Below are 19,352 nucleotides of genomic sequence, written 5' to 3' on the forward strand. Positions count from 1 at the left end.
CCACTGCACCTTTGTGGTTCCTTTCCTATCGTGTTTGTTGTAGAAGAGGAAAAAAAGGAAACAGGGGAGCAGCCATAACCTAGCCAGCTGTGAGGGAGGGGGCAGTTCAAAGGGAGACAAGTCTACTTGAGGATGTGGTCTGGCCTGGTGACAGTGTGGGGTCACATGAAAGTACAAGAATGACCACATCCATGAGTACCCATACCACAGTCTTGCACCTGAGTCTATCTTGGGGACCAGGACACTACATGAGGAGCATTTGGGCCCAGCATGTTGCTGATGGGGAGACAGTGCCTGCTCCAGCATCTCCAGATTTCAGGGAAGTGGGGGGTCCTTGCCCCTGGGATGGTCTGCTCCTGCAAGGCTTGAATCACGTCTCTGTGGGCGAGCTCATTCGAAACTGCTCCAAGCAGCACCACTGGAAACTGAAACAGCCCCTGAGGGGGGTGGTCATGTGTCTTAACTATACGGGACTTTTCTTTCGTAATAAAGCTATTGTGATCAAGACTTGCTCTGCGCTACCAAGTGGAAGCAGATGTAGAACATGGGCGGGGGGAGCCCAACAGATGAGCTTAAAGAAGAAAGCTCGTGGCTTGGGGCTGGTTGAGGGGAGGCATGGAGGGTATTTCTCTGGCCAAGTGCTCTATGCCACAGTGACCTCCCTTTTTTTTGTTGAGACTAGGAGAAGAGCCAACGTCAAAGTTTCCTCGGGTCTGAAGGGTACGATGTACAGTGAGCAATGGCCCATATGTACTGAGTTTGCTTTGTTGCCTTGGTAAAGACCTGAGAGCACTTCTTCAGCGTGGACATTCATGCTGTGGTTCTAGAGTCTCTTCCGGAGGTGTTGGAGGGATCTGGTTTGTAGTGCGTTTGGGAGCTTTTGCCAGGAGTGCTACTGAAAAGGACAATACTCAGACTTAGTTGGCACCATCTCTCTGGTCAGTCTTCTGCTTCTTGGAGAGTGGCCAGTAGGAAGACTAGATAAAATCCACTTCCATTGAAATGAAAATCCCCATTGACCTCAGTGAAGCCTAGCTTTCTTTCTTTGAGGTCAGCTAGCTTTGAACCTGAGGGCTCTTGTTTTCTGTTACATGGTTCTGTGGCTACGCAATTTGCCATAGTTTGGTTTTGGCATGCAAGATTCTCACCTTTCCTAAGGGACTGGCAAATGGCACTGATGTGCAGTAGAGACCCCATGTTGTGTAACCTTCCCCCAGATCACGCTAATGAAAGGCAGAGCAGTGGCAGAGAGCGTAGCAGCCTGTTGCAAAGAGTCTGGCCAGCATGAGCCAACAAGTCTGTCTGCCTGGAGGTCAGGCAGTGTTTGTTATCTCAACCAAGTTACCTTGTTCTCCATAGAGAGATGCAAACTCAAGTCTGGAAATGCAGTTTATTTAACCAGCATGTGAATTGTACATAACACACACCATGTTCACATCCTTCATAGGAACTGATACTTCACTCAGACATATCTGTACACATCAACAGGCTTAGTGGCTTTCATATAATACAGGAAATACACAACTATTTACAGAAATGAAAGGCAGATCGGCTACCTGGGATGCAGAAGTATCTTTAAGCCAGCATAGAATGATATAACCAGCCTTGATTTGGTCCCAGATTCAAATTCTAGTCTCAGTCTTAGCAGTTTTCCAGTTGTAGAGTGACTGAAAACAGAATTTGGGTCCACAGTGGAAGCTAAGGCCTAGCCTAGGCTGGGATTTTAGTCTGACAGGACGTAGCTGTAGCAGAAAAGACCCCCTAATAGAAGGCACGGTTTATTCATCTGTGGCATGAATAATACAGAGTCAGCCTTGGGGTAAATTACAAAAAAACCCAGGCTGCTGTAGTGTGACCTGCAACTCTACCAGTGGCTAAAATTCCAGTGAAGGGAAGGCCACAGCTTAGGTTGGAGGATGAACGAACTGCAGCAGAATCCAACTAGCAGGCTTTTGACGATGCTGACTTCATGGAGCTGATAGGAAGGAAGTATGAAGAAAAAAGTTGGAATGGACAGACATGAGGAGCAGACACTGTGGGCAGCTCCTCCGCTAAATGTGGTTGTGGGCTGAAACCACTTCTAGGAGCTTAACAGGCCAGATGAGCTCTCCTACAGTCCACTACAAACTTCTTCCTTGAGCATCTCCACTTTACTCTTAGTATTGCAGGATACACCCCCAGACATGTGAGCACCAACCTGGGTGTATCTGTAGCACCAGGGTAGACAGGCACATGTGGGATGCACCTTTGTGTTCCTGGTGACTGTTTCACCAGGAGGCAGATCCATGCAGTGTGAAGATACCATTTCTGCAGATTAACTTTTGGGGGCTTTTAAATATTGCTGGGGCGAAACATGTCTTTTTTTTTCCTGCATGTTCTTCAACACAGGCTCCTCACACCCACATGCCCCAACCTTTTGACCAAACCTACCATATGGCACTGTAATAGGTCATGTTGATTTAACAGCAAACCCCACTTCTAATCGCATCTAAACCAGCTTTTTTCTTCCCTGTCCATTGATAACCACACATACCAAGTCACTGGGGCTGTAAATGCTGAGGATTGAGGTGCCAACTCAGAATCTGTTAGAGTTAAACCATCTCAAGACAGGCAAGATGTCAAATGTTTACTGGGAAGGAGGAGTGGATGCTGGATCAGATGTGTGCATAGCTGCCATGAGGCACAGAGAGTTGCTTCAGATTTTGTCTACACAGCTTAAACTTCACTAGACTGGTTTAAAATATGGTTTTCTTCCATTGGTGCCACTATCCCCAATTGCGGGCACTCAAGTCAGCTTAAGTCGGTAACGAACCTTAACTGATTTCTGACGTAGGTTGATTTAGTCCATATGCAAAGTGGTATCTGTATAACTATCCTGGGTTAAAATCCCACCTTTCATTACAGCAGTGCAAGGGTGGGTGTTTGTTTCACTAGATGCCTCCTGCCTGTCTCAGACCTTTCTGTGAAGAGAGGCAAGGAGAACAGAGAAGGGACAGCCCTGACCTACATTCCTGCCAATGTAAGTATGCTTCACTGTGCTCTCACACTCAGCTCTCTGATTCCCTCCCTTATTTCCTGATGCCCCCAGCACCATTTAATCCAACAGATGAGATTGCATAGTTTGCTTTAATGTATGGAATTTGGCATGCCAGGCCCAGAAAGCTGTGTATCACTTGCTGGGAGAAGCATGTAGATTTAGCTCCACAGTGGACTGCCCCTTCTTCAACATAGAGATCTCAACGGGATGTTGTGTCATAGTTACAGTCTTACACAGGATCATCATGTGCTGTGACTTGGTACGTCTCCTCACAGAGCGCTGCCATGCATTGTCTCCCTAGGCATCAAGGTGTTCATTTGGGAGAGGCTTGCCCTCTCAGGGGCTCCAAAGTTGGTGTGGCCTGGATCAGATGCAACTTATTAGGTCCTAACAGAACAAATCAGACTGTGTTCTCCAGCTCAGCTCCTTCCCTGGGCAGGGTTGCATGCTGGCAGCAGCGTGCCTTTTGCATACTGGGTGAGGAGGGAAGAAAAGAGCAGCTTTGACACCTCCACCGGTGTTACCCATTGCCTTGTATCTGGATGCTGCACCTTGGTTCAGTTGCTTGCTTACTTCAGGCCAAAATCTGCTCAAATGTCTCTCCCTCTGTGTCTCTCATACGACATCCTGACTCCTTAGGGAGCTGATGTGCAAGGCTTCAGTGTCATTTGCATACCCCTTGCTTCTGTGTTCAACAGTTATTGAACTGGCTGGTCCACAGGATCCACTCCAGCTCTTCTGTTTCCCTGTGCACTGGAGAGACACTGGGGAGATTCCCTGACCATTTTTTGTGCTTTTGTTCTACCTATCTCAGATGCAAGATGGATGTCTAAGGAGGTGGCCTTCATAGCAGAGACTGGTGCGCATGAGGGGAGTTGTCACTGGATGCTGCAATATCCTGTTACAGCCCCCTTAGAATATAGAAAGCAGTCACTGCTATTAACCTTTGGCTCATTGGAATAGTTTCCCTGGCTGACGCCCTCCCCTCACCCCAGCTGCTACTCCCTCAAGGCTCATCCAGGTGAGTTTCACAGTAGATGAGGGGGTCTCCTTGCACCAGCACCCCAGGCCCCCGGATACCAAGGGCAGGGTGAGGAGCCCTGCCCTACTCTCACTAGAAATCTGTGCCCAGTTTGTTGCTGCTGCCTGTAGCTGACTTCATGATAGGATGTCAGGGGTGTTATAGGCACAGGCATGATGCCCCTCCCCCCCACCCTTGGCTGTTCCATAGGAGCATTCAGCTGTGTCTTCCAGAGAGAACAGCAAGCAGGGACAAATCTGTGACACCATCTTTTTAAGTCAGAACAGCTTACAAGGAGTGGTCACCATGGCCACCATCTGCACCATCCCTATCACAGAACCCATGGGCTGCTGGGCCATGCAGGGTCACCCAGCTCAGGTACGTCCACAGTCTCTAACATGTTCAGCAAAGCTGGGTTGTGCAGGTTGACAACAGTGAGAGTCTGAAAAGGAAACATCTGATGGGAAGCAGTCATAAAGCAGGTCCTGACCCATCACAGATCAAGTTGGAAGGCTCCAAAATAACTGGCTGCTGTGTCATCAAAATCGATGGTCAGGGATGAGACGGAGACGAAAAGCTCATCACCAGCCTTGAGCTCAAAGAGGCCTCCCTGGTAGAGGGCATACAGGCCATACTCAGCCTCCGGTGCCCAGCACTTGGTGCCTACACCCTTGAGCAGCAGGATGGGCTGCCTGTAAGTGGTCTTGCGGTTGATGCACTGCACCAGCTGGTGTCCCAAGACACGGGTGCTGGCATCCTCACTGGGGTAGCGGAAGTAGATCTGGGAATAGACATAGTACTTCCCTGCCTGGTTCACCCGCATCTTTCCGTCCTGATAGGTGATGTTCTGAAGATGGGAATGTATGGCTCGGTCTTCCCACTGAGTGATGGGGTGTTGGCAGGACTGGGGGAGCTCCCTGAAGTGCTCTGAGCTTCCTAAGAGGAGAACACAGGCAGAAGTCACTGAGGGGACCAAGCTACAGCCTACTTTTGGGAACACACTGAGCTAGTAGACTGTTTTTTAGGGATGGAGTGCATAAAGGAGACTGTCCTGAAACAGGTGTCAAGTCTGGGCTTGTTTCTATGTCAGGAACACGGGGAACAAGGGATGTTCCACATGAGAAGCTCCTCAGGTGACACGGAGCTGGTGTTGCCAGGTGTGTGACAGTTTAGGTATTTATATAGTAAATGTGACTCTTATGCTATGTCTGATTGATAGCTGCAAAGTGGCCAAAACCTATGTGAGTGTAATGTGTCAGGTTTAATGTGAGGCACTACAAAAGGTGCTTTTGTTAGAAATATTTTCTTTCAATTTGATCAAAGTTCTCTCTTCAGTTGACAGAAAATTGTCTTTGTCTTTATTCCTTGTCCCTCATGCCTGTAGTCACTCAGGCATGTTCCACTTATGACTGGTTCTAAAAGCAAGTGTGTAGAGGCGGAGGACAGCAATCCTGAAATGGAATTCAGCTGCGATACTGAACTCCTGAGGTGTGAGGCTGAGTGAAACTGTCACATTGCCATAAAGAGCAAATGTTTTGATCAGATATTAAAGATGGAAAAAAAATGACATATTTGCAATGTATGACAATTTCCTTTTTAATGCAATGATTTTGGGATTCCAGTATATTTCCACTTTTCAAATCTGGCAACGTTGTCTGGGGCTGCCAAGAAAACCCCCCTGCTTTCCCCCTCTTCTGCCCTGCCCCCAAGCTGAAGTCCACTTCTTCATCCCTCCCAATTGGCTAATAGTTCTCTATCTCTGTCCCCACCCAGCTACTATGGCTGGGTTCTGGCCCCAACTGGGAATCCAGACTTACCACCTTGGGGAGGGTTCTGGTGCCCGAGTGTGAGATGGGCAGAGGACTTGGTAGGTGCTTTTGTAGCCAGCTGTCCATCCGAGGTATTGAAATAGCTCCTCCTGGCTTCTACAGTGAAAGGAAAGGAACAAATAGTTCTCTACAGCTTAGGAAGCTCAGGTGAACTGAGCCATGGCACCATTTCAGTGCTGGGAAGCCAGCACAGTGAGTCTTGTAGCTCTCGTTAAGTATTTATGGGGAGGTGAAAAGGGACTGGTGAGAAGGCTGGTATTTCTCCTGCATATTTTCCTAACCCTAAAGAAAAATCTGCAGCTCCTTCCCCTGTGCTAGAGTGACTGAGCAGGTGTGGGGTATCAGGTTTAAAGCTGACGTGTATACGGAAGCTGGAAGGAGTCAGGCACCGAACTTTCACTGGAACACCACAGTACTGGGGCATCAACAACTTCAGCCTTTTTGAAACTCCCAGTCTGATTTTCTGGGGAAGGAATATTTTTATCAATGCCAAAGTGGTTTTGGCTTGAAATCTTTCTCTGCTGCCCAAACACAGCAGCTTCCATTCCCCTTTCTCTTGCACCACCTTATGCTGGCCTGGTTCCAGTGTAAATGGAACAGGTGCTGCCCTGGAGTGAGTGGCTGGAAGACAGGTCCTGTATCTCTGTCAGCACAGCACAACACAACACAACCAGGAAGGGAAACTAAGTGGAAGCAGACTAGTTGAGCATCACCAGTCACTGTGCATATGCAAATCAGAGCTTTGCATGCATGTATTTGATGGCCATGCAAAACAGCCTGCATGGTCATAGGCTGCTTTGGCCAACGTGGCCCTTCACCACAAACTAAACAGGGACCCAGAGCAGCCCAGTTTGCTTTGCACTTCTAAACAGATAAGGCCATTTCAGTCTCCTCTGAGAGAGGATGCTGCCTTCATGGGCCAGAAACTCACCCTTAAGCGCGCTTCTGCGCATAACATTCTCTGTCACCTGGAAGGGAAAAAGGTCCTGTGAATTAGAGGAAACAAAGATCTTCCCCATGCCCTCTTATCACTACCTATTATGCCATCAGCCTACAAGCATCTCCTGTCACTGCCACTGTTTTCCCCTACCACTGATCAGCTTGGATACTAGTAAGTCAGGCTTAACAATCCCTCCCCCTGTCTCTCAGAGAAGGACTAGATGGTGAAATTGAGGCACAGAAGCTCTGTTCCTGCCACTGCTGACAATAAGTGCAGTTGAAATAGCAAACAACAGGGTTTAACAGCCAGTGTAGACAGCAACATGCTATGTTGGCTTCAGAAACCAGGACTAAGTCCTGTTCAGGGCAAAGTTTCCTTTGGTGCTTGGCCTGTTAAAGCCCATTCAATGCAGGTTCAGCTGCATCTGTTGCCGACACTACTTGTGACTGGCAGAAGTGAGCTTTCCCAGCTAGTCAGTGGTAGGTGTGAGAGAAGGAGCAGAAGCTACTGAGCAGTGACCCTGTCATTCCTTATCCTTGCTGCTTACGCAGGCAACAAGGTGGTTCCAGTCAGGATGGCGGCTTTGGCCAGGCACCTGGAGATGCACGAACTTACCAGGTGGGAACAATTTTGAGTCCCTCTTAATCAGGGAACAGATTAGAATTGGTAGCATGTGGAGACTGGCCTGTCCAAAACCTGTTGCTAGGATGTCACCCTTTATTACGTCACCTTTTGTGCTGCTCTGGGGTCAGAGCGCTCCCGTGCTGATCCCCTGGATCCCTCATGGACTCACCATGGTCACATAGGACTGGATGCTGCTGGCAAGCTTGAGGCAGGACTGGTTACCAATCAGCTCCTCCAAGTCAGATATCTCCTGCAGTCTGTTGATAAGCTGCAAACATCTCAGCTCCTCAGAGCTACCCTGTGTCTGGGCTTTTAGCTGGGAAATAAAAAGATTGACTGAATCAGTTCTCCCTTCTCCAGCTCTGTCCTTTACATAAGGGAGCTTTACGTTCATGTGATCCAAGAGACCACAGGGCTAAGATGCAGCCTGTGCGAGCTTCTTTGAACCCAGAGGTTGAGATCCTGAGAGGAGAGAAAATCCTACAAACACAGGGCTAAAAGGAGCCTCAAGAGATTGTCTAGTTCTTTCCCTGAGCTAATGTCTTGGTACTAATCAGCATGAACCAAGGGATAGGTCATAAACCCTGGATTCAAGCCCTGAGCTCTACTGCTGACTTGATGCATGATATTAGCTGAGTTGCTGATCCTCTCTGTGCCTCATGCCTCCCCTGACCCCACATCATGGAAAGAATGGTTCTCACTTGCTCTGCAAAGCACTGGGAGCAAAGAAAGCTCTTTCCAGTGTTGCTATCTGAATGCCATCCTACATTAATAGGCATGTTGTCAGTAGCAGACTTAGTAGTTGTTGATAAATCTTACAATGGTGTTGCTAGTTGCATGATATTTGGTGTTTTCATTAAAGCTCCAGCTCCTGGAGTCATCTGAAAATTATACTCTAGCTTTCATGACCGCGAGGAAAATATTGAAAGATGTGAGAGTAACAGAGAGGCTCCAAAGGTATAAGGCAATGACAGAGGCTAACTTTTTTTGTCTCATGATTTTTGTCCACTTACATGATCTTGGGAAACCCAACTCATGATTTTGGAACCGCCAGGATTGCTGACTTAGATCTGTGTCCCTGTCCTGGTTGCAAAAAATGCCAGTAGTTGGAGCTCATCTGGCCTGCAGATCAGTGAAATGAAGCTCTGCTGTTCCCCAGGGCTGGAAAAGCGCTTCTCTAATAAACATGCGCGAGTAATCGTACTGCACTGCACTACTCAGCTCTGTGTGCTGGCAGCCTTGTTTCTGCTGGCATGTGAATTCACCTGTGGCTGAGATGCTGGATTAATGATTCTCCAGCCCTTTCCCCCAGAGCAGCAGAAGGCTTTTTGCAAAAAGTAAGCTGTTTGCAGACTATCCCATCCAAGTGTTGCATCCCTGCCCTGCAGGCTTTGCTGGTGAACAGGCCCAGTCAGTCCCTGGAACTAACTGCTTTTCCCACACTTTTCTTTCTGCCTTTAGAATAATTTATTGCTTCTGCTTGGTGCTGGTTTTGAACTTGGGAGACAAGCAGGGATGTGGCTCCTTGCTGAAGCATTCCTGTGACCAGATTTTGTCACTTATAATTCCTGCCAGTCTGCCGCTGAGCATCTTGAGCACAACTGACTTTTCATAAAGTTGGGCCATGAAGTACCCTCGGGGTCTGCTGCTTTGAGCACTGTTTCATATACACAGGACCGCTCTCCCATGCTTCGCAAAGGCTGAGCCCTACCCAATAGAAAGCAGAAACTCCTTATAGGCCCATTCTCCTTCACAACCCTGGACTACTTCTGTCTACCCTTGTACAAATATCTACAGCAATCTACAAGGGATGACCTGAGCCATTTCCATCTGAACAGCTCCTCCCACTTGTTCAGCCTAGATCAGGAATTTTCAGCCTGTGGTCTGTGGACCCCTGGGGTTTTGCAGACTGTCTAAAGAGTCCACAAAAGATTACTATGATCAATTAAAAGTGAATATCCAGTTCAAAGGCATCTGTACCTCCATTCAAAATTTCCAAAGGCATCCATACCTCCATTCTAATTTTTTAGGCAGGCAAGGCTCTTTGAGAAGATGTATCTTTTATTAGATCAACTGAGTAGTTGGAAAAAAGTTTTTAGCAAGCTTTTGGGTGCCGTCACCCTTCTTCAGGCATAAGGGAGTCTCTGCTGTGTTGAGACTCCAAGGAATGAGAGAAGCTAAAAGTGTGACAGGATGTCAATGAGAACGTAAATGGGTATAAATTAGGAAAACAAAAGGTAAAGCAGTTAAGGGAGGGGGTGGAAAAGAGCCAAAGATGAGTAAGGGAGATTCAACAGTGGTAGTAAATCAAGGTGGAAAAAGACACTATCTAATATGTAGGAGTCTGAAAATAAAAACAGGTTGAAAAGCACTGGCCTAGACTGTGGGACCCCTACTGCTTTGAGGTTCTTCCCCACAGATTGCATGTATGTAATATAGGCCTGCTTGATCATTCTGCCAACAAAAATACCCCCACCTGTTTACCCCAGGAATGCAGCCCACAGGCCATTAGTACCAAACAACACAATAGGTAGGCAGAGTTATAAGGGAAAGATCTTTTACTTAATAAGCAGAGAAGCCTTAAGCCCCCTGGAGTCTCTCTCACTTCCTCTCCTCCAACAAACCTGGCACCGGGGAATCCAAGCTTTCCATGTACTGTTCTGCTCTCCATGCCATAGTACTGACTGGCACCAAAGGAGTGCAGGCTCTAGAGCCCATTCAGTTCTTGGCACCTCTACTGAGGTTGCCATCAAGTGTCACCAGAGACAGGGATACCTCATGAGACTCCCAGATTATTTCCTGCACCAAGACAGGGGACAAATCTGTTGCCACTCCTGAGATGGGCTGAGCACGACCAGTGACCTAGAGGCAAAAGGCCTCCCTCTTTCTGGCAGCCCTATGGTGCTGGTTATTGCAGGTCAGTGCACAATGCCCCAAAGCCCTAACCCAGAACATGTCCCACCCCAGCTCTGAATCACTTTATTAGCAAAAGTCTCTGAAACATGATATGGGGGCTCCCAATGAGGCAGAATTTCCCCTCTGTGGCACACTGTCTTTAGGAAGCAGGAGATACTGGCTGCTGATCTCTGTTGAAGAGGCTGCTCAAGGCTTTGGAAGGCAAAGATCAGGCCTTCCTTGCCAGGTAAGTAGAGGAGGAAAGCTGAGCCTTATGGAACATGAAAGCTGAGCTGCACTGAGCAGAGCCTGGAGCTGTGCTGAGACTGGAGGGCCCCAACTCACTGCACTGAATGAACTGGGCAGCTCTCCCATTGCTTTAATCAGCACCAGAAAATTAGGTCAGGTATTGTGAAATGGATTCCATCTGTGGCAAGCACACATGCCTGAACTGCCCTCCAGCTGTTTATATCTACAGTCAAATTATTGTCTCCTCAGTGCATGGCATGACTCACAGGCCCAGACAGACCCTTAGAAATCCTTACTAGACTGTGGCAGGGGAGGGATGTCTGGGTCCCAGCCCTGTGGAGGGGTGGCCTGGGGAGCTGAATTGCATGTTTCCCTTTCCTAGCCCCCTGCTAATGTGCCTCAACCCTGCTGAAACCTTCCACTAAGTGGGGAGAAGAGGGAGGCTGAACCCCAGATGATTGTTCCCTGGCCTCTCTGCTCAGCCAGCCAGCCACCAAGGGGCCCGAAGGAAGGGATGGATTGAGACTAGCCCCATACCAACTTACTGCACGCAGGACCCCAGTATGTGGATTGTTGCAATACGCAGCCTCCTCTTTCTGGCAGCCCTAGGGTGCTGATTACTGCAGCTCAGTGTCCAATCTGCAATGGCTTTTCCCCAAGCTGAATACTTTGTGTCACTGAAATCCTGTAAGTGGAAGGGGATTGGTGTTGTGGTGCCTTTGACTTAATGTGTTGTTGACCCCTTGCCCATGTGCTCAGAGTGAACAGGAGATTATGGTAACCATACAGTCTTTGCTGGGAAGCCTGCTGATCAGCCTCACCAGCTACGGGCTGGGCTGTATGTGAGATGTCTTGTTTGTTCATCCTTCCCCCTTCTGCACCACCTGGCTGAGACTGGCCAATGTCAGTACCTTCCTTGCCCTTCTTGGAGGCAGGACAGAATCACCAAGACTGAAGCTCATCAACCGACAGCCTGGCATCTGCATACAGCCCACGCAGACATTGGATATGTTCTGCAGAGCAGGGGGGTTTCAGCCATGCCATGCTACATTGTGGCTGGACGGCTAGCAGCTTTGCCCATGCTGCACTGTGGTTGGGGCAGGGGGAGAACTGGCAGTGATGGCCAGGTCATAGCACTGTCCTGCCTTGGACCCAAGCTGGGTCATTCCAGCCCACTGCCAGAAAAACATTACCAACCACTGTCTCTGTCATGTTTGCTGTAACTCCAGAGCACATTCCCGCACAGATCCAAGAGCAGATCCCAGGAGTCCTGACAGCCTTCTTCAGTTCTGGTCCTAGAGCACAGTCCCACTATATCAGTCTTCCTGATCTCATGAACAAGTAGATCCAATGAGACTTCTGTCTGTCTCACTCCTGGTACGTTTTCAGCAGACATGGAGCTGGAGTAAGGCCAGGACTGTGGTTTTGTTTTGATTTTGTACAGCATCCAGCACAATCAGACTGTGAACCCTGACTGCGGCTGTTAGATACTACTGTAAAACAAATAATAATAAAAATGGCAGTGCTCAATTGTGAGGCTGGAGTGGGGTGAAGGGAGTGTCTGCAAAACAATGACAGGTAACTAGCCTGACAGCAGGCTGAGATCCCCTGCCAAAATGTCCCTGGAAAAAGGTATGTAGAAAGGAATGGTGAAGAGTCTGAGAGGGTGCTTAAAATAATTCAGCCCTTGGATAGTTTGAAGGGGCACCATTGGCTTCAACACTGCCCTCCTCGGAATATAATACATAAATGTACTCTCCCCCCAGGGCTGTAATGAAAGCGCTGGTGAGAAGAAAAGTTTCTCTCTGTCTCTCTGTTTACTTTATGCGCCATACAGTTTTGTCTGTTTTATTGTTTTGCTACATCCAGTCAGGCTTTCAGAGACTCGATCATTTTGTATGCATAACTGACATTATTTCAGCAGTAGCTCAGCCTTGGGAACATCTTCCTTACACTTCACAAAAATATATTTATTGCTTTAAGCTAGCTAACTCAGATACTGTCCCCAGTGTAGCTGCAGTAGCTCAAAGGCTCAGTGGCTAAGAATTTACCCAGCTTCTTGGCTGGGTTTTGCAGCCATGCAGTTGTGATTACTCTCCTGGCAGTACCTGTGCTAGCTAGTTTGAAGCTAGCTGTAATACGTCTACTATCCAGTCTGCACAATGCCCCTCCAGGTGCGAGTGTTCACATGCAAAAGGTATATTTGCATAAGTCCTTTGCAGGTTCAGTGTGTGAAACAGTGTCTATGCTGCAAGTGTGACTCCAGCCTGCATAGCCAAACCCATTTTCCATTTATCCTAGCTAATTTGGGCATCACTAGCAAGCGGAGCTATGGCAGCTGGGACTTCAATGCATCAGCAGAAGCTGAACAAGACTCTCCACCCCCAGCTCCATGGTTATTTTATTTGGAGGCATAGGGGCCCTAAAGCCATGGCTTCAGTAGATGAGCTCATTTAAAGGAAGCGCAGATGTGTTTATGGAGGCTGCAAGCCATTGCCTCTGTCACAGGGGGGAGGAAAGAATAATTAAACTGAAAAATATGATTATAAAAATTGGCTAAGTCAGGTGTAGCACTTGGTTTTGGACCTGCCTGATTTCATACAGGGGGTCTCCCCTCAAACACTGCTAACAACAAATAACTGACATCCCCTGGTCTCCACCAAGTCATCTCAACAGCACCAAAATCTCATCATCATCATCTTCTCCTGAATTACTGCCTACTCCACTGCACACAGTCTGCCCACATACCACCACCTCCAGCAGGCTCCTATGAACACCATTTTCAGCACTCCAGGATCCCCACAACTCTCCGGCCATCAGACCCCACCCCACCAGGAATCTTCCTTTAGATCAGAGACAGATCTGAGCAGCTGGCTCAGACTAGGACCCTGGGAAAGGCTGTAAATTTTGATAAAGGATCCGGTTATTATATGCTAATAAAATAGCCTCCAAGCCAGTTGAGGAAATTTTAATATAGCTTCTCCTACGTCCAGCACTTTCCTGTAAACACATCCTTGCCACATGGCACCAATCCCACCTCCAGTCCTGCCTCTCCACTGTGTTTTGTTTAACCCTAGGAAATGGAAACGGGACACTTTCTAGAACCAGGAACAGCATTAGTTTATAGGAAATGAAACAGACTGTATTCAGAACCTGTCCAAAGGGATTCCAGATCCTCTCTGCACCCAGAGCAGTCTCATTCTTTGGATACAACCTCCTGTTGCCTCCAGCTTGTCCTTAGACTGTCAGCATTTTCAGGCAGGGATGTTCCAATTTGGGGACTGTACGATGTTAGCACAGTGGGGTCAGGTTCCTTGACTACTCTAATAATAATCCTGTTAAAATGACTGTTGTTATCAAGGTACTGTTGGAGCAGTGTTGTAGCTGTGACGGTCAAGGGAATATACGAGAGTCAATAATTTTTGTGGAGGATATCTTTTATTGGACTAACTGCATGGTTGGGATAGACTTAAGCAAGCTTTCAAATGCAGGGCATTCTTCTTCAGGTATGAGGAAAGTCATAGAGGTGATTATCTTTTATTGGACCAACTGCCTCCAATAAAAGATAACAGCTATGAAAATCCTTGCCCCTTTGTTAATACTTTGTTAATGGGGGTTTGTCATGGCGGTTTAATTCTGTTTAGTTCTCCCTAAATTGAAATGGTGAGTTTTTAAAAACACCACTTCAATTTAGGGAGAATTAAACTGAATTAACGCTGCCCCCCCACCATGTACAACCAGCCTGTAACACCTGCATGTGATTCACAGAATGAAAGCAGAGATTTCAAATAGGAATCCAGTGCATCAAAACCATTGCAACCTGCTGTGAGCTTTCTGAATTCTTTGCAACAAAATGGCTCTATTATTTTTCTATAGTCAAATAAATGAGGGAAAGGTAAGAGCTGGAAATTTCCCAGAGGTGTCTGGAGATAAGCCGACATAAGTCAAAAAGGTAAATATACATAAATTAGTAAATAAAACATCAAGGAGCGCTCTATTTTGAGAAACAATCTCCAGGAAGAGCTTCATGTAAGTGGAAAAATGAAAGTGAAAGAGAAGTTAGGTGTGGACAGACACTAAACACCCAGATTGTTATGTTTCAATACGTAGATGTTTGTTTGAGGATCCTTATCTGCCCAATCCTTATCTGCCTCTTGGGTGGTGGGGAGGGAGGCAACCTGCCAGTGGGCTGAGCAGTCCCTGAGCTGCATGGAGTCCCCCAGGCAGCACCTGCCCAGTGGCACCTGACCTGGACAGTCCTAGGGGTGCTGCCCCCCCGCCGGCACACAGCTGCAGAGGGACCCGCACAGCTCAGGCAGGCAGGCTCTGGGGAGGAAAAAAAAGAGATCAGGCTTGCCGCTTTTTTTTTTCCTTCAGTGGAGCCTACCTGCATGAGCTGTCACTGGGTCCCACACCCCTGAGCTGCATAGGGCCCACCAAGCCCCAAGCACGTCAGCTTCCAGCGCCCTGTGCACCATTGCACTTTGTTAGATAACAAACTAAAACACCTCAGAGATGTTTTCTCTTGCTACATACCAAATTCATTTAAAGTGAAATACACCACTGAGCATGCAAGCAGCACCATTAAAGCAGTGGAAAAGGGTGTTGAAGGCACTTTAAAGGCCGATTTTGTGGCATGTACAAAGGCCCATATTGAGCAGCAGACACCCTTAAAAGGATCTATCTTATGGCACCCCAGGGTAGAATTACTAGTTTAGATGTATGGCAGAAACAAGTATCAGGGCATTTTTCAGCTTTCCTGCCTCCAAGAGGTCTTCATCAGGTTGTGAAATGCTTTATCTAACTGTTCTAAGAAGAAAGGATTGTGGCTTCATGGCTTATTTATTATGACTGATGAGTTTATAAAATGTTACCTCCATTTTGGTAGAAGGGGTACTTTGGAAGTCCCAAGACAGATATATTGTCAGATAACAAACTGTTTATACACTGAAAAAGCCACTTCCAAGTAGTGATCCCTGGTAAAGTCTCTGATGGCCAAGAGCTCCCAAATTGACAAAAATGCGAAAGTGCATAAAGAAAAAGATAAAGATACGGACACCATTACACTCAAACTCCCACTGAAGTCAGTGGGAACCTTACAATTAAAAGGAATTCAGGCTGTAGTTCTTAAACAGTAACCAATTTCTCTTTATTAAGCAGAGGTTTTATCATACCTTTGAATCAAGTAGCCTAATACCCTGATCTCCTAGCCAGCAGATCACCCCACTGTCTGAGATAAAGCCCATCCAAGTCAACAGGAATCCTTCCAGTGACTTCTGTGGGCTTTAGGTTAAGGTCCTAGGGCCTGCGTACACGAAACGGGGGCCCTAAATTGAAGCAGTGGGGTTTTAAAAACACCGCTTCAATTTAGGGCCCTTTAAACCCCCGTGTCATGCACATACCTGAACTTATCTCACTCTCTGGTGGCAGGGAGAAGAGAGCAAGCTGCTGGCAGGTGGACCTGTCCCTGGGCTGTGGGTGGGGGCTGGTGCTTCCCTCTGCAGCAGGCCCCGCCAGGCAGCACCCTCTCGCAGGCACCCAGCTCAGGCAGTCCGGGGGGGCACCACAGCTGTGGAGGGAAGCGCCAGGCCCCTGCGTAGCTCGGGCAGGCAGACTCCAAGTGGAAAAAAAAAGAAAAAAAGATCACTTTTTTTTTTTTTCTTGGGCAGAGCCTGCCTTCCCAGGCTGCTGCCAGGCTGCCTACACAGGCTTCCTGCAGAGCCCCTGAGCTGCACGGAGCCTGGTGCTTTGCTCCACAGCTGTAGGGCAGCAAACTAAAACTCCTTGGAGGACTTTTAGTTTGCTGTGCCCCAAGTCATTTATGCCACCGCATTTGCTACAGTAGCTGGAATTACTGTGCAACACACCACCGATGTGTGCAAACACCAACACCATTAAAGCGGTGCAAAAGCATTTAACCTGCTTTACAGTGTCATGCACAAATTCCCCTTCTTTCATCTACACATGACCCTAGTTGGTAACCTGAGTCTTGCCATACCAGACCCAGCCACTAGTTCCAAGAGTAGCTCCACCCAAGAGGTGATGTTCCAGCCAACATGTACAATGCACTTCACTGGTCACTTCTGGCCCATTTTTCCAGTCCAGTGAGTCTCAACTCGGGTCCCTTGAGATTGGAGATGTGAGGAGGTAAGGGAGATATAAAGAGGTAAGTCCAGTCTCAGGCTTAGTCCCTGCTCCCACTACCCAGGCCCTTTGTAAACACTATTATATATTAATTGTTATTTGAAGCTCGGTGCCACTCAGTTCACAGAAGTGATGGAGGATGTCAAATGCTTCTAATTTACTTAGGAGTCCCCTGAGCCTGAGAAGCATTGTCTAGTCTTGCTGCTGGCCTTGCCTCACTACAGCATCTAGGCACCAAATCCCAAACTTAGTCTTGTCCGGGAAGAGCTGCATCCCCCAGTCCCCCTGCTCTTTCTGGCTGCTGCTCAATAGATCTGCCCATCTCAATTCCCAGGCAGAGGAAATAGGGTCATTCCTCTCTCATCATGCGAGGCACTTTGTACACAGAGCTGGGTCTTACAGAGTCTTTCAGAGAGATTCCTCTGACTGTAGGGCAATACTGGCCCCCACCCCCCACAGCCCCTTTCACTTGTGGGGGGAGGGGTTGTAAAACACCCTGGCTCCAGCAGGGAGATAGGATGGAGGCTTTCCTGTGCCAAGCTGCCAAGGGGACACTGTAGCACCTCTGTGCATGCCAGAGCCATCTAGGCTGTTTTGAACTGCTCTAGGGAAACCCAGAGCCAGGGCTGGCTCCCGCCTGCAGGCTCCCTGGACCCTTCCCTTCCCTTCCCTGTAAAGGAGATGAGGCCCAGGCACCCTCTTTCACTTTCCTCTACAGGGAAAGTCCAGCAGTGTCGGGCACCTGCACAGGGGCGCGGGCCCTGGCGAGGCGGGCAGGCAGGTGGGCCGCCCCCACCTGCTTGCCCGGGAGGCCGCTTCTGAGAGCCACCTGTGACCTGCTGCAGCCGTCAGGTCTCGCCTGCCTTGTCCGGGATGCAGAGCCAGGTGCCCTGCTGGGGCATGATCTGTGGGGTGCACGACCTGGGCCCGCCTACCCCCCCCGCCCTCTGCCCCTGCCCTGGCCCATGGCTGTCTGCATCGCCCCTGCAAGCGGCGCCACTCACATCCGGGACCGACAGTGCGGCTGCTCGCACCCCACTCGCTCTCTCTCTCATACACACCTGTCTCACAAACACACACAGATGTCACACCCCCTCATCACATCCATACAGATCTATGTGCATCTCTCGTACACACCATCACACCCCCCACACTGATGTCACATACACACACAAACACACCACACACACCTGTCTCACACCCACACAGCTCTCTTACACACACGCACTCATACATGCATGTCTCATGCACACCTGTCGCACACACAGATAGATGTCACACACACACATGCCCTGTCACATCCACACCGATCTGTGTGTGTGTCTCTTACACACACACACCCATCACCCCCCCAGATGTCATATACACACAGAGAAACACACACACCTGTCTCACACGCACACAGATCTCTCACACGCACACACACACGTCACACAGAGATCTGTCTCGCCCCGTCACACACTCCCACACTAATGTTATGTGCACACACATACGTCTCATACACACGTTTCACACACACGTAGATGCCATACACACCCACACAGATCTATGTGTGTGTCTCTCTTACACACCTACACCCGTCACACACACACCTGTCTCACACCCACACGGATCTCTCTCTCTCACATGCACGCACGCAAACCCCCCCCCCCCGGTCACACGCGCACACGCACACCCACCTTGGAAATGGACATGGTGAAGTAGACGAAGAGGCCGGTGGTGGAGGCGATCTGCAGCGCCACGATGGACATCACGGCCATGGCGATCCAGAGCGGGCTGCACGGCTGCCTCCGCCGCCCCTTGCCGGCGCCCGGCTCGCCGCGCCCGCCCGCGGGGCCCATCATGCAGGCGGACGAGTCGCTGCTGTCGGAGCGGAAGAACTGGTTGTTCTGCGCGGGCGGCTCCATGGCATGGTCGGCCCGGCCCGGCCCGCCGCGCCGCTCGCTCCCCGCCGCCCCCCGCCCTGCACAGACCCGCTCCCCGCCGGGAAGGAGCGACCTTCGGCGGGCGCGAGTGCGTGGGGGCGGGGCGGGGGCGGGGCGGAGGGGAGGCCCCGGCTCCCGCTCCCGCTCCCAGCTCCAGCAGCCGCCTCGCGAGCGGCGTCTGATTCGGGCAGAGGTCGCTGGTTCAGCCCGAGCAAAGTTCAGGTCACTGCTCAAGCAAACGGCACTCCAGAGACAGCACGTGGGGCAGCCCCTGTTCCTGCGGGGCTTGTTCTTCCTCACACAAACCAAGGCCCTTTGCCACTTGGGAGAGACAGAGATGTTTGCTTCCCTGAGGCGGTGGTTCTCCACCTTTTCTGTACCAGGACCCAGCTGTAAATATTGGCTGCCAGTCTCAACCCAGTGCCCTCACTCCGGCCGGCTGCCCCCAGCCCGGCAGTGTGTGGGGCATGGCGGGCCCGAGTACCACCAAGCAGCCCTGTAGGCTGGGGCTCTGCCAGCCTGCCACGGAAAACCCACAGTTTCCCGTGCTTTTCTCCTTTAAAGTTTGTTCACGACCTTTTAATATATTCTTGCAACCCACTTTTGGGTCGCAACCCACAGCTAGAGAAAGGCAGTGACTGTCAATGGGCGGGGGGCTGCAGCACCCTGGGCTGCCTTGAGATCTTTT

At 49.4% G+C, this 19,352-nt stretch overlaps 1 protein-coding gene across 1 annotated transcript; it reads right to left on the reverse strand.

Annotated features, from left to right (window-relative positions):
• Positions 1-1,376: 1,376 nt before the first annotated feature.
• LOC149858421 (tumor necrosis factor ligand superfamily member 10-like) lies at positions 1,377-18,781 on the reverse strand. Its single transcript, XM_090060044.1, has 5 exons — positions 18,419-18,781; positions 7,621-7,767; positions 6,819-6,855; positions 5,876-5,983; positions 1,377-4,994 (listed from the first exon to the last, which is right to left on the reverse strand). Exons 1-5 carry the CDS (start codon positions 18,644-18,646, stop codon positions 4,552-4,554), a joined length of 963 nt encoding a protein of 320 aa, XP_089916170.1. The 5' UTR covers positions 18,647-18,781; the 3' UTR covers positions 1,377-4,551.
• Positions 18,782-19,352: the final 571 nt, after the last annotated feature.

This window comes from Crocodylus siamensis, chromosome 8 (assembly GCF_052110815.1).
Source record: "Crocodylus siamensis isolate JL-2025a chromosome 8, ASM5211081v1, whole genome shotgun sequence".
Taxonomy (NCBI): Eukaryota; Metazoa; Chordata; order Crocodylia; family Crocodylidae; genus Crocodylus; species Crocodylus siamensis.

Coding starts and splice junctions, on each gene's coding strand:
- LOC149858421 (XM_090060044.1), bottom strand. CDS start 18,646: ATGGAGCCGCCCGCGCAGAACAACCAGTTCTTCCGCTCCGACAGCAGC. Junction 6,856..7,620: donor TCCAGTCCTATGTGACCATG/GTGAGTCCATGA, acceptor TTTCCCTTCCAG/GTGACAGAGAATGTTATGCG. Junction 5,984..6,818: donor GCGCAGAAGCGCGCTTAAGG/GTGAGTTTCTGG, acceptor CTTTCACTGTAG/AAGCCAGGAGGAGCTATTTC.